The sequence below is a fragment of the Protopterus annectens genome, chromosome 15.part0 (genome assembly GCF_019279795.1).
Source record: "Protopterus annectens isolate FY-2018-M chromosome 15.part0, PAN1.0, whole genome shotgun sequence".
Classification (NCBI taxonomy): domain Eukaryota; kingdom Metazoa; phylum Chordata; order Ceratodontiformes; family Protopteridae; genus Protopterus; species Protopterus annectens.
Window position 1 is genome coordinate 206,065,829 of NC_056749.1, and position 20,721 is coordinate 206,086,549.

The following is a 20,721-nucleotide window of genomic DNA, read 5'->3' on the forward strand; positions in this document are numbered from 1 at the left end:
TATGATGTCTGCAGATGACATTGTGATCTGCAGTGAGAGTAGGGAACAGGTGGAGGAGACCCTGGAGAGATGGAGATATGCTCTAGAGAGAAGAGGAATGAAGGTCAGCAGGACTAAGACAGAATATATGTGAGTGAATGAGAGGGAGGATAGAGGAATGGTGAGGATGCAGGGAGTAGAGGTGGTGAAGATGGATGACTTTAAATACTTGGGATCAACAGTTCAGAGTAATGGTGAGTGTGGAAGAGAGGTGAAGAAGAGAGTACAGGCAGGATGGAGTGGGTGGAGAAGAGTGTCAGGAGTGATTTGTGACAGACAAGTACCAGTTAGAGTGAAAGGGAAGGTCTGCAAGAGGGTAGTGAGACCAGCTATGTTATATGGGTTGGAGACAGTGGCATTGACAAAAAGGCAGGAGTCAGAGCTGGATGTGGCAGAGTTAAAGATGTTAAGATTTGCACTGGGTGTGATGAGGGTGGACAGGGTTAGGAATAAATATATTAGAGGGTCAGCCCAGGTTGGAAGGTTTGAAGACAAAGCCAGAGAGGCAAGATTACATTGGTTTGGACATGTGCTGAGGAGGGATGCAGAGTATATTGAGAAAAAGATGCTAAGGATGAAGCTGCCAGGTAACAGGAAAAGCGGCAGGCCTAAGATAAGGTTTATGGATGTGGTGAGAGAGGACATGCAGGTGGTTGGTGTGACAGAGCAAGATGCAGAGGACAGGAAGAAATGGAAACAGATGATCTGCTGTGACGACCCCTAACTGGAGCAGCCGAAAGAAGAAGAAGTAAAGGCAGGTAGAACTATACCAGTCTCAGACAACAGAGGCTGGCAAGCCAGTCGCTGCAAGCTGTCATTTGTCCGAGGCAGGTCAGCTCGAACTCAGCTATCGGGGGGAGGCGAACAGGTAGGGACAGGATAAGTCAGGAGGGTTGAGCTGTTCGTGCAGGGGATTGAAAAGGCTGGGAAGAAAGCAGATTAGTCTTTTCAATCTCTACATTGGCAGCTTTTCCCACCCAACCCCCTCGTAAAAGGAGGGGGAATAGTTGTCAGTCAGTTTAGGGTCAGCTGTAAGGTAGTTAAGGGACCTGGCGACCTGCAAAGGTGATTGCATTAGCGATCGAGAAGGAATTTCCTGTTTTTTCCCCGACTGGGTTTTTCAGGTTTTCGCCTTCTCCCCCAGGTAAGATAGACAGGTTAGGCTAGGTTGTCACAGTCATGTAAGTGGAAGGCAGGAAGGGTAAGGGAGGCCAAGGTAAGTGGTAGTGTGGGAGTGGTCTCAGGACTCTTTAGCTGGACCTTCCACAGGCTAGACAGCCCCAAGGGATTGTTGCCAGGGGACTTATCAGCCCAGCAACTGCTCATTTGCAGATTGTAAGGCAGCCCAGTGGAATTGTGAAGAATTGTAAAAAAAGTTGTTATGATTTGGGTATGGTGAATCAGAAGAGTTGCATATCTATAGTGCTGTCTGTTGTCCTGTAAGTTTAGGGTAATGCTGTGAAATAAAGAAATGGCCTCTCTGACATTCCTGCCTTGCACACATCTCAAAATAATTGGTTTCTATTAGCAAAGGTCATTTGGCAGTAGTTTGCAATAAACACATGGCTGCGGCCGTTTAATCCACCTTGATGCCTCTGTGTTTTTATTAAATATGTAACTTTGCTTTAAGTCTGATTTACTAAATATGCAACTTTGATGCAGATATGATGGCGGTGATGCAAAAGGATTTACAATGTACTAAACTGGTTTTATGAATGTGGTTCAATGGCAATGATACAAAATTATTAAAGATGAAAATTATGAACAATATGCTGAACTGATTACATAAATGTGGTACGGGTTAACATCTTGTGTTGCAGCAATAGTCAAGCAAAGATATTTGACAAAGTATAGTTAGTGTTTTGCTATTTTTTGGGTAGAGCTGTGCTAATCTCGGACAAATAAAGGCAATAAACCCCTCAAACAAAACAAGAATAAAAATGACTGTTAATTGGTCTTGTTGCGCTACTGGGATGGTATCTTATAAGAGTCCATTGTGCAATACAGAAACACGTGTGGTAGGGGGAGGTCTGGAAAGGCTTGAGAAGATGACTGGGATAGCAAAGCAAGCATGAGATGCAAATTAAGATACCACTCAGAGGTAGCTTCATACCTTTCAAATGTACAAAATTTTAAATGTCTAGCTTTTTGCATCATATTTTTGGTCTGTTCCCCAAAAAAAATGTGTTTTTCTGACAAATCATTGAACATCATTTCCTCAGAAAATGCATGCCTATTTCAAAACCTCTTATCCTACAACTGTCCACCTCTATACGTGCAATATTTCATTTGTCCTTATGGGTCTTGGATGGCTACAGTTAACTTTTGTACTCCCACCCCCGATGTACCACCCACAGCACACTAGACAATGTAGCCCTACCAGAACCCAAAGCCTAATAAGTATCCCCTCACTCATAGCCGGCCGCCTAGAGCACTGCTGTAGCAGGGGCACTTTTCCAGTATTTATTTACTGTAGGTAGACCAGGATGGGGGCACCTGGGCCTCGGTCCCTAAACCTAAGACTCCTTTCCCCTTCCTGTCCCAATCGCTCCCTAAACCTAAAATCTCCTTTTTAACCCTAAAGTCCCTAATCGCTTCTTAAACCTAAAATACCCCTCACCTCCAGAAACGCCTTATTGCACCCTAAACCAGTCATGGCGCGGGCTTTGGATGAGGTTTGCTGCTTAGCATGGGGTGGGGATGTGGAAGTAGAAGAGTATAGCAATACCCCTTTGACACCCATTAATTTTGGCTTTGTCCAGAATCATACTTCTCAACTGTACATATTTTCGCTTCATATTTTGGTTTATCAAAAACTCCGTGTTTTTCAGTTAAATCATTAAGGGCTGTACCACTAATTAATGACTGGCATTTGAGCTACAGACTTCATATCCTTCAGAAAAAGCATGCGAACGCATAACCTGTTAGTCTATCAACTTTCTAAAAGCAAAATATATTTTTGGAACTCCCCCTCCCGGCTAGGCTTCGTCTATATTTTTGGACAGGCCGCAGTAGTGCTGGGTTAGCGTTGTCGCTTCCCAGTAAGAAGTTCTCTGGTTTGATTCTCAGCTAGGGTGCCTCCTTTGCATTGACTTGTGCACCTCCTCCTTGCGATAGTGTGGATTTTCTCCAAGTACTCCAGTTTCTTCCTACATTCCAAAGACATGCACACTAGGTGGAATGACACTCTAATTTTTTCTTCTCACATTCCAGACACTCTAAATTGTGAGCGCGTGGTATGGATGGATAGTCACCCCGTGGTGTAAACCTTGCTTTGAGATGGCTGTTACTGTTGAAGTAACTCCCCGCCCATAGGTGCGGTATGGGAAAAGGGGTTGAGGATGGATGTTCAGAATTCTTGCATGAAGTGTGCGTAACAGAGCACTTTCTATTTACATGACATTGGTGGTCAGGACCCTAATGGAATACGTAGATTAGCGAGATCTAGAAAAAAAAAAATCTCGATGTCAAACTGCAGACAAGATCTCCCTTTAACGACACTGGCTCCTGGTAGGGATGAAATCGCTCTCAATAACCCATTCTTGCATAATAAACTCCTCAATTTAAGGATATTGCAGGAAGGTCCAAATATATCCTCCCGCCCTCTATTTTTTTCCTAGAGTCCACCGGGACATGCAGTCCTTCCTAGGGGGCTAGTCCTCCTGGTGATACATTCTTTCACCACAGACTGAGACTACACTTCCCAAAATGCCATGCGTTGTACGTACGCCTAATCTTGTTTTTTTCGTTGCTACAATTGTATTCATTCAATCGTATTATTTTGTGGATTGTATTAGTTTTATTGTGAGTGAGTTTTTTTTAATTATAGCATCTAGGTTGTAGGTGGCGGAACTATGACTGACGAGCAAGAAATAATGTGCAAACTGGAAAGCATAAAGGAAATAAGGTGAGAGACCAATAGATAGCTGCTTCGGAATGACCAAGTTAGTTTTTTTTTTTTTTTTTAATGCTGTCGGCAAGGGTAGCAGAGGTCTGGCTATTGTTGTCGTGATATTGTAGACTTGCATGTTAAATTTCGAATGTAGCTTGATATGAAATGTTTTTAATAATACATCTCCGGTATTATGGGATAAAGGGAAGCAGTCTTGTATCAGTGTTTAGCTGTTAAGTGACTTAAAAAAATGCCTACGGTTAGACAATAGTGTAGGGAGCTAACATGTTGAGCTTTGTTTACATACATTCTAGCGGCCGCTCTCCAAGTACGTTGCATAAAGATCTGATGTGAGATTGCATCAGTGTGTGTTTCTTACTTTGGCTTGTTTGTGATTGATTTGCTTTGAATGATTACTTAGTAAAACGGGAAACCAAATTTTGATTTGTGGCTTTTTGAAAAGCGAATAAACTTGACTGTTATATCTTAGCAGTAGCGTTTGCTGTTCAGTAGCAGTACACTTGGTGTGCTACTCTCGTTATCTGCTTAACGATGCAAGCTGTCGCAGTTGCCACTGGAGATGATCAGACAGTTAATCTTAACCTTTGTAAGGCACAGTAGGCGTCCGCCTCGAACCTGTCTCCTGCTGAGGAGCGGGGGAGGGGGTGCGAAGCTGAAGTGTTTTGTATAGAATATGAACAGCGGCTAGAAATAACGAGCACTATGCGTTTTTTAGCAACAGGATGACCAAGTGTTATTGCAGAGTGGTATTGTCTGCTTTTTTTGAAAGGGTCATCTGTGCTTTCTACTCAAAGTGATGTTTAATGTAAAATAAAGGTTCTTGTTCGGCGTCTTCCTTAAACTCCTCGCATATTAATAATAAACTTGCAAGTACTTATGAGCATTGAATACCATAGTTGGCTACATAGCTAATGTTTAAGGTGGTTAGTATCTTGGTCACATTTAGTGGAGCTTGGGGAAAGCCACCAAACTAAATTTAGTTTTCTTTTCGAGTTGAAGTTTAAAAGTTGCACTTTTGCTAAGCGTGCTTTTGAAGCAATAAAGTAATTAACATTTATCAAAGCTATCATCACTTACGTATTCACCGTAGACTAATGATGTGAATAGTACACATTTTTGTAACTGAGGAAGGTACTAGAGAGCTAGATGAACTGTTTATAGTCTGTGAGAATCCTTGGAGGTACCAAAGTGGTAGAAGCTAAGAGTAGTAATCCATATGAAAACTGTGGTCTGAATATTTTTAAGTGGAGAGGGGTGTGTTACTATCAACATACCTGCCTTGTTTGCTCACTTCTACATTATTTTTTTCATTTATGTGTTTGTACTTTGGACATTTTGTGCCTTTTGAATTGATCATAATAGTGTTCCAGTAAAAATCAATTTGTTTTGCATGACTTACATGCAGGGCTGGTATTAGCATTTTGGGGGCCACCAGCAAATGTCAAATTTGGGAGCCCCCTAGGCAGTTCTGTCGGAGTATCACCCACCCTGTCACTGCCACCCCTCCAAAGCAGCCTTTTAGTTCAATATGCAAACATTTAGGAGTAGTATGTACAGACTGACCAGTAGATACAGTATTCTTACTGTACAACAGGTCTATGTACCACACTATGCTCATCCATCTCACAGAGGGGCATTCACAGTTGCTGACATTTTAGTTACAGCAATGGTACATTAAAGCAACTCACTCTCTCTCTCTCTTTATATATAGGTCTGGACTTGGGCGGAATGCTGTCTATAGGCTCTAAAGTGTATTTTAAATTTTTTTCTTTTTGCATAATCTTCAATGGTGGCTTGGAAAGAAATTCAGTGTTGCTGTTCGGCTTACGTTTTCCTTGTATCCTTTCAGCACACCCTTCCTGACCAAGACAGCACAGTAATGACCATTTAGGAAATAATGCAGATAATGGCATATCGCTTACTCAGAGGTGATCTCTGCCTGACTTACAAAGCCATGCCCAACTCAGAATTGATGGACATGCTGCACCTAAAGAAATCCAAGTCACTGCGAGCCACGCGCTCTAGTGAGCTAAACCTCGCCACAACAATAAGTAGAACATGCTGGAGAGATTCCTGTCACAGAGACTCCCCATGCTTTGGAACAAAATTCATATTACATCAGGCGGAGCCCCTCACTAACACTCTTCAAGAGAAAACTTGACGAGTGGATGGATAACAGAAAATACACCCCTGAGATCACTTCATTGGCTCTGCTTAGCAGAGGATCAGTTAATTAATCAATGGGCTGGCGAAAGCCGACACTCTGGCTAGGCTTATAAATGCCCTCGGGCAGATAGCCTGGTACCTACCTATGAACCTGTAAGCCAGCGCTGAAGAAGCCATAGGGATATATGTGTTCTGGGATGCATTTTAGAGCATTTCCCAACCTTTTAATCCAATGCTGTCCTAAAAAACAACCATGAGTAAGAAAATAAATTCATTTTTTTTTTATTTCAAAGAAGACATAAGTTGTGCCTAAGGCTTAATATTCAAAGATGACAAAATAGTAGCTCACAGCAAACTAACCAGTCATTTGTTGTCTGGATACACAGGTCTAAGCTGGGAATTTGGCCTGCTTCCTAACCCCCCCCCCCCAAAAAAAAAAAGTCACTGCCTATGCATCCCTCCTGGTATTAGACTGGGATGAAAGTGGAGGTTCAAATTGCCACAGTCATGTGTTTCAAATGAGTACTGGCATACACATGCATGCCTCCTCACCCTAACAATCAAAGGCAGCTACCTGTGTACATTCCTGATGTGAGACTGAAAAAATAATAATTACAGTAATGTATTCCAGTTTGTTGCTTTTAGTCAGTGCACTGCCCTTACACAAGCTATAGTAACCTTCTTTGTACACCTCTGAGGTCTGTGAGAAAACTAAAAGAAATCAGCCCAGACAAAATCTGTAATGACGTTATGTGCAAACCTCTATCGTTTTAGTGTAGTGAAAAGTAAAGTAACCACAACCCTCCCATAACCTACAGCAGCTTTTTGTGTACACATAGCAATGTTGTTTTTAGAATGGGTGCAGTTGAGAGCACAAGCCATTGTCAGCTTTATCCTAACGGGGTCAGCCCTGTTCAGGTTAAAGAGCATAATCAGAAAATGAATACATTTATTTATTTTATTTTATTTTACATTTGTTGACCGGGCTAGTCTGGCTGGATACAATGTCCATTTTCAGCGAAAAGCTCCACTATATACTAAGTACATTACATAATAAAATTTACTATTTTAAGTTAACAGCTAAGATCAGATCTGAACACTTTTACTATAAGCAGTTCATTAAATATACACAATTGTACAAAAGTACATACTTGATCTCAAAACATTGAAAGAAACAAAACTGAGGAGGGTAGGAGACAGAGAAAATGGTTAGTCAGGTGTATTGCAGGAGCACAGCCAATGATTTTGGAAGTATTGTTTAAGTTTTTGTTTGAAAAGTGGCAGGGATGTGGTCAGAGTTATGTCACTAGGTAGGAGATTCCAACTTTTACCTATTGTGTTAGTGAATAAAGAAACACCTGCTGTGTTGTTTGCCTTTATAGATTTTGTCATGAGTTTGAGTTGAGATTGTTGTAAGGGATTAGAAGTTGAGAGAGTATTGGGGTGTTGTCAGGTAGGTATAAAATGTTGTGGGCTATAGTGAGTTGTTTTCTCATTTTTCCCCAACCAGCAACCGCTTTTGTGGGGCCCTCACACAGTCAAGAATGATTAAGGGGGGGCCCCCTTATCAGTTTTTTTTTACAGTATAGGGAGTGCAGGCCACCAGACTCCTTGAAGATTAAAGTGTCTGAATGTTCTGTGATGTATTTTATGGATTACTTTTGAAATATAATTACTTGTTAGCTACATTTTCACTGATACCCACAAGAATAATTACGAGTCCTGGCATTATTGGGTGTATGCAGGGATAAAAATCAGTAATATGTTTTACAAACACGCACAAAAGCCATAGCAATACTAGTTTTGTACTTCAGAAAATAGCACTACATTGTGCAACACTGGTACTGCCACATCAGATCAGAGACTACTGTTTAGCAGTAATCAAACAACAGTAGGGGTAAGTCAGTCACTTTTATTTGTCTCGGTGAGGAATAATGCATACCTGTCACTGTCTGATTTCACAGACCTACCCTGATTTTGCTTATAATTTTGATCTGTCCTTCGTAAAAAGTTTGATTTGCTAGTAAATCATTCAGAAATACAGGTGGTTAGTAATTTCAGGCATCAGAAGTTTGCACTTCTTGTCCAAAAAATGCTTTTTGATGCAAAAGGTGTTTAAGTGAATTAGAGTAATATGTAAAATGTGTTCCTGATTTTGAGCCTTTATTCTGCTATTATTTTTGGTATTGTGCTGAATTATTCTGCCAAAAAAGTTGAGAGTTGTAGTATCTGGTGTTCTACCAGTATTTATAAAATTCCCTGAAAGAAAAAAAACATCCCTGAAGATCAGAAGCATCCGTTCTTTTTAAAATACAAGGTTTGCAGTCAAATTAGTCAGTCCTGCTTGCTGACCTCTGTACTGCTTACCCTGCTTATGTTCATTATCAGCGTTATGCTAGCAAGGTCATACCAGAGCCCTGTTGAGATTAAAGAGCACAATCAGGAAATTAATACATTTTTCCTCCTTTTATCCTATCAGTCAGCTGTTTTTGTGGGGCCCCCACACAGTCAAGAATGATTAAGGGGCCCCCTTGCAAGCCGCATGTATTGCAGGTATCTAAAACTGGCTATGTTGTTGGTTTTAGTGGAGAGGATGTCCATCGAGCAGGGTTTAAATAAGCCAGAGGCACCATGTCAGTGGTAAAATATTTAACGAGACTGTGAAGCCCGTTACTTGATAAAATGGTGTTATTTTAACCAGAGATATTTTTGAATTTTAAAGGAGATATAAATAATTTAGAGTTATTACCAATCTGGTTTATTAAGTATACACGATTGCTGTACTAGCTTTTGTTATTTTGACAGACATGTTACAAGATATCAAGATAACTTGCTGTGGTTGGGGGCCCCCAGGAATAGGGGTGCCCTAGTGACTGCAGGGTTCACTGGTGCCTAAAGCCGGTTATGCTTAAATGTATATGCCTAACTACTGCATGTCATGTAAGAATTGGTTACCTTAACTTTGTGGAAGTAAGACTACGTTAAATGCTAAGTATTTTATAAATCAAAATAGTATATTTGCCTTTCTGGTCAACATGACATGTCCTGATTGTTAGCAGAGGCAGTGTACTTGATGACTAGAAGTGACATCCCATCCCATATGTAGCATTTTCATTTGTCATTAACTAGCAAAATGTCTTTAATTATACCCAGTGTTGTAAAGTCTATTCTTCAGTCTGTTTTAAGCCAGATCTGTCCTGCAGTGTGTGAACAGGACCACTCATCACAAGTATACTGGAGCATATTTAAATGTTTCCTGCATGTCCAGCTTAAAATCTTGGAGTACAAACGAGGTGAGAATAGCAAAAAAAAAAAAAAGCATGGCAGCTTTCAGAATTGCTTGGAAAGGACACCAGTGTTCATCCAATCTTTTCTAACCTCCAATTGGTTCTTAGAGTTATTGAACTATATTTTAGATGCCCCACTAGTTATCCCTCTTTTTAATAGCAGCTTCCGCTCTAGATTTAACTAAAAACTCTCTCAAAGAACAGGTCTTTAACTCAGGATTCCACTATCCCTTTCTGTTTTGCCTATACTCGATCAATCCCTGGTAAGGAAGGAAGTCTCTAACCTGTAGTAGAAATGTCTTCTTGGCCTCATGCCATTCTGTTATTTTTTCACCTCTAGTTATTTGCTGCCTATACCTTATGTAAGACACTGTCCGGTTCGATTCTCAGCTAGAGCGTCTTCTGTGTGGAGACATGCGTGAATGGGTGTACCTTCGTTGAAGGTTGTGCGTCAGGCCTGGCAAGCCGGTACATAAAAATCAACTGCCAATCATTAGCGGACCGGAGTTCCGCTGTGGCGACCCCTAACCTGGAAAAGCCGAAAGACACGAACAAACCTTGCATACATAAATACAAATGTGTCAAGCATGGCAAAAATGCCCTTCTAGCCTGCCAATATATGAAAACTTTTGTTCCTGTAATAAGTGTCCAGGCTATTCTTAAAAATATGTGAACTAGTGCTTGCTTTAATGTAATTTGGTAATCTATTCCATGTGTCCACTACTGTCAGAAAACCAATCAGTACACTTCTCATTCCTATAGAATCTTCTACCTAGGTTATCTGATGACTCTCTACTAATTTTTGATAACCCCAAACATTCCCAGAGTTGTTTTTAAATGCCGTATATACCTGAATAAGGTCTCCTTTTGAATATCTGTATGACACACTGTACAGGTTTGGATTATTTTAGTCTTTCATAATAACTTCAAATTTTTATATCCGTGGAAGCCCTTGATATGTTCTGCTGTACTCTTTCCAGTTTACTCATGCTTTTTTTCTTATAAGGTTTCTATATTGTCATTACATACTCACATTTGGGTGTAAAGTATCTAACAGAATGACTTCATCATTTCTGATTTCCAGACTTTATTCTTCTCGGCTGGAGCGCTTTCTGTGTGGAGTCTGCATGTCCTCCCCGCAGTCAAGTGGCATTCGAAAGACATGCATGAAATAGGGCATGCCTTCGTTGAAGGTTGGGCGTCGAGCCGGCACCTCCACACCGTAAAAATCTACTGCCAATCATTAGCGGACCAGAGTTCCGCTGTGGTGACCCCTAACCGGGAAAAGCCGAAAGAAGAAGAACAACATTCTATAACTGTCATTAACCAATTGGTTAATATGGTTAGAAAATTTCAAAGCTGGATCTATATATACCCAGGTCCTTAAATGAATCTACAGTTTCAATTACTGTGTGTTGTATTAAATGTGCACCTTTCAATTTATGTCTCTCAAATGTCAATTAATTAGTTTTTTTGATGTATTTATCAGCATGTTATTCTCCTGCGCCCAAATGGTCAGTTTAGTCAAATTGTTTTGCAGACATGTAATCTGCTTACCCATTTTCAGGTCCTCTGCATGCAGATTGTAGAACACCTCAGATGAAAAAGACCAATCTGAAAGATAGAATGTAAACAAGTATGGGTGTAGGATAGAGTTCTGTGGGACTGACTGTAACCTTGAATTTTACCTGTCCAGTTGGACTGTGGTACTTGCCATGTCATGTTTGTAAGCTATACAGCTATCCATGTTATCAAGAGTACATCAATGTCTAGCTGTTCTAACTTAATAAGCAGTGTTTTGTGTATAACCCTATCAAATGCCGACTCTCTAAATCTGTATATAAATTACATTACAGCATGGCACAATTTTCTTATTCATTGAGGTTATTATATTGTCATAGAACATCATATGCTATAGGTGGTAATAGATAGTTTTTAACATACACATGCTCATGTATGGTTTCAAGTCCGACTTTCCAGTCCTGACAGTTTATCCAATGTAATATTCTCCATTGTTTTTCTACAAATTGAAAGCAAATTTGTGGGTCTGTATAACTATGGGTTTGTCCTGTTTCCCTTTTCCTTAAAGGTGAATTTAACAAGTGCATGTCTCCAATTTTGAGGAATAGCCCATGATGGTATGACCTAGAAAATAACAGATATATAATGGTATTGTAGCTTCATGCTGGAAGTGTTCAATTTGGTACTAATTCTGTCTCCTCCCTGTGCTTTGTTTGGATCCAGTTTGCGTAGTTCTTTTTCAAAATAATATAACTTTGATTTCAGTATCTGACTTTATTTGGATGTTACTAGGACAAATTATCAACCCCCTCCTTGCAGATCCAAACTGTTTTGCATAAGATTTTGTAAATATATCTGTAATCTGTTGTGTCTGAGAATAACTTTTAGAATCTACACACACAGTTCATCAATTGTATGTATTAACTCCTGCCACATCTTATTTATCTACAAAATGGTTTCCTATTATGCTTAGTATTTGTAAATAAATCTTCAAAATTTCTTGATGTTGTCTCACGCTATGTTTAATTTTCTGTCCAGCTCGTGTATTTCAGTTTTCAGTCTGAGTTTGACCTCTTTTACATTTTTTGTATTTTACGTCTCTCACTTTTCTTCATCCGGTATCTTGTTCTTAAGGAGGTGGATCTTTCTGAAGGTGTGTGCCTAGATCCTGATACTTTGAATGCAAAAATAAAATATCTTTTTTTTCCACCAAATGCATTACTCCAGTTTTACATAGTGACTGCTTTGCTTCCATAAAATCTGTTCTTAATCTTCTGTGCATTGGTTTAAATTTCAGTTTGTTAGAATTATCTAGCAACAAGTTAACCTTTATAACCCCATGATCACTGCACATCAATGGTGGTAAAACTTGACATGAAGTAACACTTCCTTTATGAAAACAATGTCCAGTATGTTCCGTTCACTGGTAGACTTTTTTACAATCTGAAGCAATTGTTCCTGAACATACATTTGTAAATATATCCTTACAAAGGTTGTTCAATCAGTATTATTATTCCAGTCTGTTTCTGATAAATATAAGTCCCCAGCCACTATTATTCTCCCCTCTTGTGTTTCATGCAAGAAATGTGTGTAGGTCATCAGACTTTGGTGGTCTATACACTCCAACAGTTTATGTATTCCAGGGTTGTCTTTATTGCCACAGTTACACAGTCTGCAATATTGCTGCTTTTATTGAACATGCAACAATCACAGGTCTCATTACAATCTTTAATCCCTATCATAACACCGCCACCTGATTTTTTTTTTTTAGAATGTCTGTTACTGTAAAAACATGTTATACCCTTTCAGAATTGGTTTCCAGTCATTATTCTTTAACCATGTTTCACAAGTGATAATGACATCAGTCTTGTGGGAAATAGCAAATTTTCCAATTAAAAAAAGTTAGTATTATTGCCCCTAGCATTAACAACCGTTAGAGATGCATCAAATATCACTGTCTGTGAACTGTTAAAAATTTTGACCTGGCAAAAGACCTGCCTTAATGTTTGTCAGGTGTTGCAAAAATTCTCTTCTCTGATCTTGACAATTGCACATCATCCTGTCTAAACATGTGTGCCCAAAATTAGGTTTGGATGCTGTACACATTTCCATTTTTTAAAAACTGACTTTTTTTCATAGGTTGGTAGGTTCATAGGCTAGTACTAGGCTATCGGCCCTATGGCCTATACAAGCCTAGTAAATATTTACCCCCAAAATCTTTTCATTCATGGTGTCCTGACTCTTTCTTTGTATGATTTGTGAAAAATATATCCAAACACCTTTACAAGCTATGCTGTCTAAGAGTGCTGTAAGTGCTCTGTTAACAGTCAGAGTCCTTGTAGATGAGACTGTTTGTGCAGTATGAATAAAAACAGGTCCATACTTTCTAACATTAAGGCAGTCTAAGTCCTTTCTCACATCCTCTAGTTTTGCTTCTGGCAAGCATAACACTATTAGATGTTCATTATCTTCTCTACAAATGCAAGTATCAGTTCCTACAATAATTGAATCTCCATTTATAAGAAAGATTTGAAGAATCTTCAACTTCTAATTCAGCAATATCTGTTCTATCAGTTGTTCCAAAGGAATGATCAGTATCACCATTGCTCTTATTAATCACGCTGTTTTCATTACTTGTTACGTTTGCAAGCATACAATTCTCATATAGTTGGCTTTGTACATCTTCACGTACTTTTGACATGAAGAACACAGATCACTAGTGTTCCGGTGCTACCTTTTTAAATAAGCATAGCATTTAGTACACCGTGCAAGAATCTTGTGCTCTAGCAAATCATTAGTGGCATAACTCATTTATGGAATCCATTTTCAGAGGTAAATGAATGAAGAATTATAAAAGAACAGGATAATCAAACTCGGTACCATTAGAATTCAAAGAGGTTTTGAATCACTTCTATGAGAAAAATCAACACACAGCAAAGAATATACAACTAAATATTAAATTAAGTAGAATAAAGTCATTGTTGTGCCCATATCAGTTGCAAAATTTGGACAAAAGCTGACATTTCTTTACAGTGCCTGCAAATGGCATGTAGTAGCTTCTACTTACTATCACTCGCAGTCGCACCCTTTTTTTTTTTTTTTTTAACAGTAAAGATCAATAAATTGCAAACCAACACAGGGTTATTTCAGGTAAGCTCTGGATTGTCCTCTCTGCAGTTTGGGAATTTATAGCTGATTAGGCCTTTAGACATGGCTAGAGTTTGTCTAAAACCTATCACTTTCTAGCAACAAATGAAAAATAGAGGTAAAACAACAAATATAAGTCAAAGTAAATCTAGTCTACAGGCTGTCCCTTTCTTCCTACAAATAGGGAAAAACAGCGGTAAAAATTATAAAGCACAATAAATCTTTTCTTGCCAGGTTGCTGTACAAATCAATCTCAAACCAACACTAGATTTAAAGATCCACATCCAAAATCCCACTCTCTTCTTATGTTTTGAACCCCCCCCCCCCGGCTTCATGAGTCTTAATTGTGTAGCTCTAAAATATCCCTACATATCAGGCAATCCTAAACTAGCTTGTTCTGTTGGAAGGCACCTGATCCTTGCCCTCTTACCCTTCCAGATAATATTTTTCAACTCTTTACTAATTGTCCACAAAATCTCCTCTCGTTGATTAAAAATATATCTGAACTGTAAATAAAACTAAAGGGTCTAAAATATTTTCATTACTTGTATCTTATCCATATTCTTAAATAAGATCTTTAGTTTCTCAGTTGTTTGTATTATCTTTTGTTTAGTCTCTTCCCACATATTCTTTGCTGCCATAACTAAAGCCTTTTTAATGTATACTTATTTATTTATTTCAGTTTGATTACCGGGGCAGTCCACTGGGCCAAGAAGAACCCATTTTCAGTGGAGGCCCGGGGAGAAAAGCTCCAAGGCAGTACAACAATACAATGTTTAAGAAGAATACAAAGATAATCCACACAGCAAGAAAACATAGTAAGACACTGCAAATGCAAATTTTACAATAGAATGTACACACAGTAAGAACATTGAAAATGCAAATTTACAATAGAATGTACATGCAGCAAGAATTCGCGAAGGACACATCAAATGCTAAAGAAAAAAACAGCAAAAATAAAATCTTTTTTTTTTTTTTTTTTTTTTTTTTTTTGCTAACTTTTCAATATTTTCATCCATACAGTGAAGTTAGAGCCTGCTAAAATCATAGCTAGAGTTTGGGTGCATAAAGGTAAAGGAGTATAGGGGCTTAGTCTAGTGGAACTTTGGGATTATGTAGGGTGAAAGCAAGAACATTTCCATTTTGAGGATAGGTGTAAGAAAAGTTGGGTTTTAAAGTATTCTGAGTTAGGTATGGTTCTAAGAGAAGGAGGGAGAGAGTTCCATTTCCTACCTAGAGAGAAGGAAAGTAGTTGTTGGCCAGTGGGATGTTTAGGTCTGGGGATGGAGATTAGATTTTGGTGTTCAGATCTTAAAGATCGGTTGGGAATGTAAGGGGGGAGGATGTTGGATAGAGCAGGGCATTTTTCTGGGTAGAATATTAATTTATGAGTGGTTGTTAGTTGAAGATAGTCAAGGTGGTTTGGGAGTTCTAGCCAGATTGAAGGGAGAGGCAGTGGTGGGTTGAGTTTTTGGATTTGGTGGCGAATTTAAAGTAGAGAGGGTAGGAGGAAGCAGGTAGCTAAGGTTTGCCTGGAGGATTTTGAAAGAAATAGATTATTCCTGTAGAGTATGCCTAGTTTTTGGTGGGTTTTTTGTTTTGTTGAATGTGGAGGTCAAATTTAAGGCGTTCGTCTATGGTTATGCCAAGGAGTTTGGCGTAGGGGACCACTTCTGTAGGGGTGTTAGATTGGCTGAGGATGTTGAAAGAGTTTTTGACCAAGGAAGAGGTCTTGGAAGGGAGGAAACTTAGTATTTTGGATTTATTGGAGTTGAATACGTCATCTTCTCGTACCCCCATAAATATGGGTGTTACTGAACCAATTTGTATGCGGGTATATAATGAAGGCTATAGCTGTAAATTATCTTCATTAAATTTTATATCCTGAAAAGACTTAAAACTGCCTCAAAATGTTTGACAACACTGAGGTGTCATTTACTGGATTTATCGGGTACAAAATAATACCTCCAAATGAAGCCAACTTTTCTTATATTCTTGAATTTCTGAGTCCATTGTTTTTTGAAAGTGGCTATAAATGTAAAGCAAATAAAGGAGAAAGAAGACACTCCTGCCTGGTTCCTCTCTTCAGACAAAATTTATCTGAGGGGAATTCTTCTCCTTTAATTCTCGCCTCTGGTCCTTCATGTATCCTTTTAATCAACCTTATTGTATCAGATAATGTAAATGCTTCCATTGCCCTACTCCTAAAATCCAAACTTACTATATTTAATACTTTCTTTGCATCAAGGCCGACCAACAACAGCAGTATTTTCTTACATTCTGCTTCCCTCTGGGTCATCATTGTTCTGTTAATGTTGTCAAATGTTTGCTTCTCCTTCACAAAGCCACACCGATCTGTATCTGATAATTTTGGCAACAGCGTTGCCATTCTTTTTGATGGTATAGACATAAACCCTTAATAGTCATGGTTTAACATTGAAATGGGTCTATATGAAGCTGGGTTTGAATACTCTTTACCGTCTTTAGGTATTATAGCCACCATAGCTTTCTTCCAAAATGTTGGTGCTTCCCTCCTTTTAAAATATGCTTAAAACGTTCCAGATCTTTTATCACTTTCTTCCCACCTAACTTCTCCACAGGAATGCCATTTGCTCCTAGAGACTTTCCTGATGCTTGATTATACAGCACTGTTTATCTTGTCTCTCCTTAACTGTTAATTGTTGAGCTTCACCTACCTAACCTTGGCATACCTTAAGTCTTCTATAAATATTTCCAGGTGTGCTGTTTTTTCTTGATTTCTCCACATTTCTGTACTTGTACACATTTTCATAAAATTTCCAAAATACCTGTAATGGATTTGTGGTTATTTTTCTTGTTATGGGTTCCCTGTGTTTGCTGATATGCAACAGAAGTAGAAAGGTGTACATGGTTTGTGGTAAAGGTTTTGTGATTTGGAGTTGTCAAAAATAGTTGCTTAGCAGTTTTTCCTAAACTCGTACATATTATTCAGGTACTCCCTTTTTCTCTTTAGCACTCTACAGTTGTGACACCTCTTGTTCTGTGAGATTAACCTTCGTCAGCTCCTGTAAATAATTCCTGTTACTTCTTAACCATATCTTTTTCTTTTCTTTCTACCCTATTTTAAACTCCTTTTTCATTTTATCACAAGCACTGGCTATAACTTCTAAAGAAATTTCTGTCTTCCCTAATAACTTTTGAATAATTTCCACTACCCATTCCTTAAATTTCTCTCTTTTTACAGGTAGGTGGGAAAGCACCAGCCACTCATTACCCTGCATTTTTATCTTAATTTTTACTGGTACACGATCCAAAATAGTTATCAGATGTGTGTCAAAGCTTTCAGTTTAAATGCATAATTGTTCCTGTGAAAAATAATCTCTCTAGTCTATCCCAGTTATTGCCCTTTAGGGAATAATATGTCAATTCTGTCAGAGTTCCTACTACTGAATTCACATACCAAATATTTTCCTAAATGTCTTCAGAAATCGACCCTCTTTTGTTATATATTCCCTTCTAGGTCCCTCAGTTTCATACTGACTATTGCAAATAAACTTCCAGTCCCCGCCTAAAAGTAATTCATGCTAAAAGCTGATTATTTCTCCCAAAATTTTCTCAAGCTCCATAATGACAGTATTAGTGGAATGTAAATGTATGCCAGCATAATCCTCTTTTGCAAATAGGACCTTAATACCACAAGTCTACCATATTATACCATATATTTTTTTTCTTTTCTATCACTATTCTGCTGGAGCTCCTGTAGCAGTAAATGTAATTACTCCTCTTTCCTTTGTCCCTGATATTTTGTCCATCCTGAAGTCCATTCTTTATCAAATTCACATGCTCATTTCCAAATGTGTTTCCTGCGGCTTTACTATTTGCACTTGGGTAAGAATATTGAATTGTTTTAATAACTTTATCTATACCTGTAAGGCCTTTTATATTCAAGATAATATGGCTAGCGTAGCTTTTATGATGAAAAGTTCTATTTCCCACCTGTTGTACATAACGGCTTATTTGAGTATGTATTTCCAACTTTTCTGTTAAATGCACAAACTAAATTTTGGCAGGCTAATCTTTTATGCAGTTGTTTTCTTTTCATCTCCATTTGAACCTGTCACATTTTTCAAGACTTCTTTATTTTAATAAAAATCCTGGGACAAGAAATAAACTAAATACATATTTAGAATACCCCTATAATCTATTAACTTAGAACAAACACAGAACTATATAGATCTTCAAAAAAATTAAGTTTAACCTTCTGGATAGGAACAGTTGCCCCAGGTTGACAGCTGCGCCCACGGGCATTGCTTTATCTAAAATTAAAGGAAAACTCTGCCCTTTCCTGCAGTATAACTCGATCCTTGGGTTTCTTTTCTCCCTACAGTATGGTTTCAGTGTTGTGTGGGTACTAGAAACCTGTTTGTACTTTAAAACTTTAATTTTCTTGCATTGGAATCGAAGGAGGGGAAAGCTCGCTTACTTTTTTTTTTTTTTTTTTTTTTTTAACTTCTAACATACTTTGCAGACGAATTCATCTCCGCCTGCATGACATATAGACGCAGATACGTCTGTATTGTACCCTGGCGGGTGCTGCTGTCCGTCTTAGATGGGCAATTAATCCTGCTAATGTCAAGAACACAACTGATCTAAAAAAGACAAAAAGCTGTGGAAGTGTTTTCCACTGTTTTTTTTTATTGCAGAGAGGAAGAAAACTTAACACTCCTCTTTCACGGCAAAAGAAAGCAATTTAGATTAGTCAGTGCTTTAAAGGCAGTTGTCACTTCTGACAAATTTACATAAGCAGCAACACAGTATTAAAATGCTGAGCTTTAAATGTTGGTTATTTCTAATAGTTTATGTGTTAAGATAACTTAAATGTAGAATCCCAGATTTCTATGGCATTTAGTGAAAATTCAGAAAATATTTTTTCTTGTAGAGTATCAACACATTTTATCATTTCCAAGCACACCCCCCCCCCCCCCCAGGACAGAATTGCAGAAAGGGAGACAAGTGGCAACCCTATCAACTGGGCGTCTTGATAATGTTCATAAAAAAGGTAGGTCTTTTATGCTTTTTTGTGACATCCCCCTGGGGGGGGGGGGGCGGTGTATGTCTGGTACAATCGATCCATGATAAGAGATTCCCACTGACTTTGTCAGTCCTTGCAGTGTTAGAATGCATGAGCATTTTGTAGACCACAAAGGAAACGTGACCATTGATGGCAGCCATAATGTTGTTGTATCTTTCGGCTTTTCCCGGTTAGGGGTCGCCACAGCGGAACTCCGGTCTGCTAATGATTGTCAGTAGATTTTTACGTACCGACTTGCCAGGCCTGACGCACAAACCTTCAATGAAGGTACGCCCATTCACGCATGTCTACCCACAGAAGACACTTTAGCTGAGAATCGAACAGGACAACGTCTTACTGTGAGGCGACAACGCTACCACAGCACCACCACCGCGATGGCAACCATAATATACAGCTAAATTTACTTTACGTTTACTATGTACTCTTGCATTAAAGACATTAAGAAAAGTAAATTGGAAGTACTCCACTGTGTTTAAATGTACACACACACAGTAAGACATGCATTTAAACACGGTACTGCATCCCACGTATAGTATTATACATGCTACATACATTTTTATACACACACACACACACACACACACACACACACACACACACACACACACACACACACACACACGTGTGTGTGTACAGTTTGATTTTGTTTTTCTTTAAGGAACATGAACACACAGGCATATAATTTTAATTCTCCGTTTATATATATATATATATATATATATATATGTATGCGTGAGATGCGCACGCACACTCGTATGCTTTTGTATACATGGGTACATGTTTGTATACATATATAAAATATGCGCACACACTATATATATATATATATATATATATAATGTATAGTGTATGTGTGATATATATATATATATATATATATATATATATATAGAGTGTGTATGCACACATACTTTACAAGATCAATGTTTTGAAACTTTGAAATGGTAAGGAAAAAATTTTTTATGTCTTTGCAGGGGGCAAGCTCATCTGCACCCCCCCCCCTTGCTAAATAAAAATACAAACTCTGAGATTGCAGTACAGTGAGGAAAACAGTGTCCACACTGTATGGTGATCAACGTTTGAAGTTTCAGAATTTCGATCTTATGATCTCAACCATATGCAGTTAGAAGTTTTGAAACTTCGAGCTTGTGAAGGGAATTTGTGTGTGTGAGAATGAATGATAATGGGTGCATACATTTGTTATTTTTAAGAAACTTAACATAGCAGAGTTGAGCTTTATTAATGTACATGTTCTAGTAAATGTTGCTTAATGTTACTTTTTCACATATTGGCTGTGTGTTGCACATGTAATCTTTGTCACTTTTTTTTTTTTGTATTGCTAAGTGTATTTTTTACTTCTTTGCCAATGTAGCCTGAGTTGTGGCTGAAAAGAATCCTGTGACCAGTGCACTTTCCTGGTTACCAAAGTATCAATAAATATGAAATAGAAAAGGGGGGGTATGAACATGACGGAAATAATTAAGAACTAATAAAGCACATTTTAATTGTGCATCATTCATGAGAGAGAGTAAAAAAAAAAAAAAAAAAAAAACTTCCCATTGAAGGCAATGAGAAGT

General features: G+C 38.4%; 1 protein-coding gene across 5 annotated transcripts in view; it reads left to right on the plus strand.

Moving 5' to 3' along the window:
* ZC4H2 (zinc finger C4H2-type containing) overlaps positions 1-20,721 on the plus strand; it is a 517,031-nt gene that overhangs the window by 32,040 nt on the left and 464,270 nt on the right. For 2 of the 5 annotated variants that reach the window (XM_044057704.1, XM_044057706.1), the window contains exon 1: positions 3,766-3,946. The exons of 1 other annotated variant lie outside the window; for it this stretch is intronic. In XM_044057704.1, the coding sequence (XP_043913639.1) occupies positions 3,894-3,946 (53 nt within the window). In that variant the 5' untranslated portion in view covers positions 3,766-3,893. 2 more of the 5 variants (XM_044057705.1, XM_044057707.1) reach the window with 2 other exon arrangements.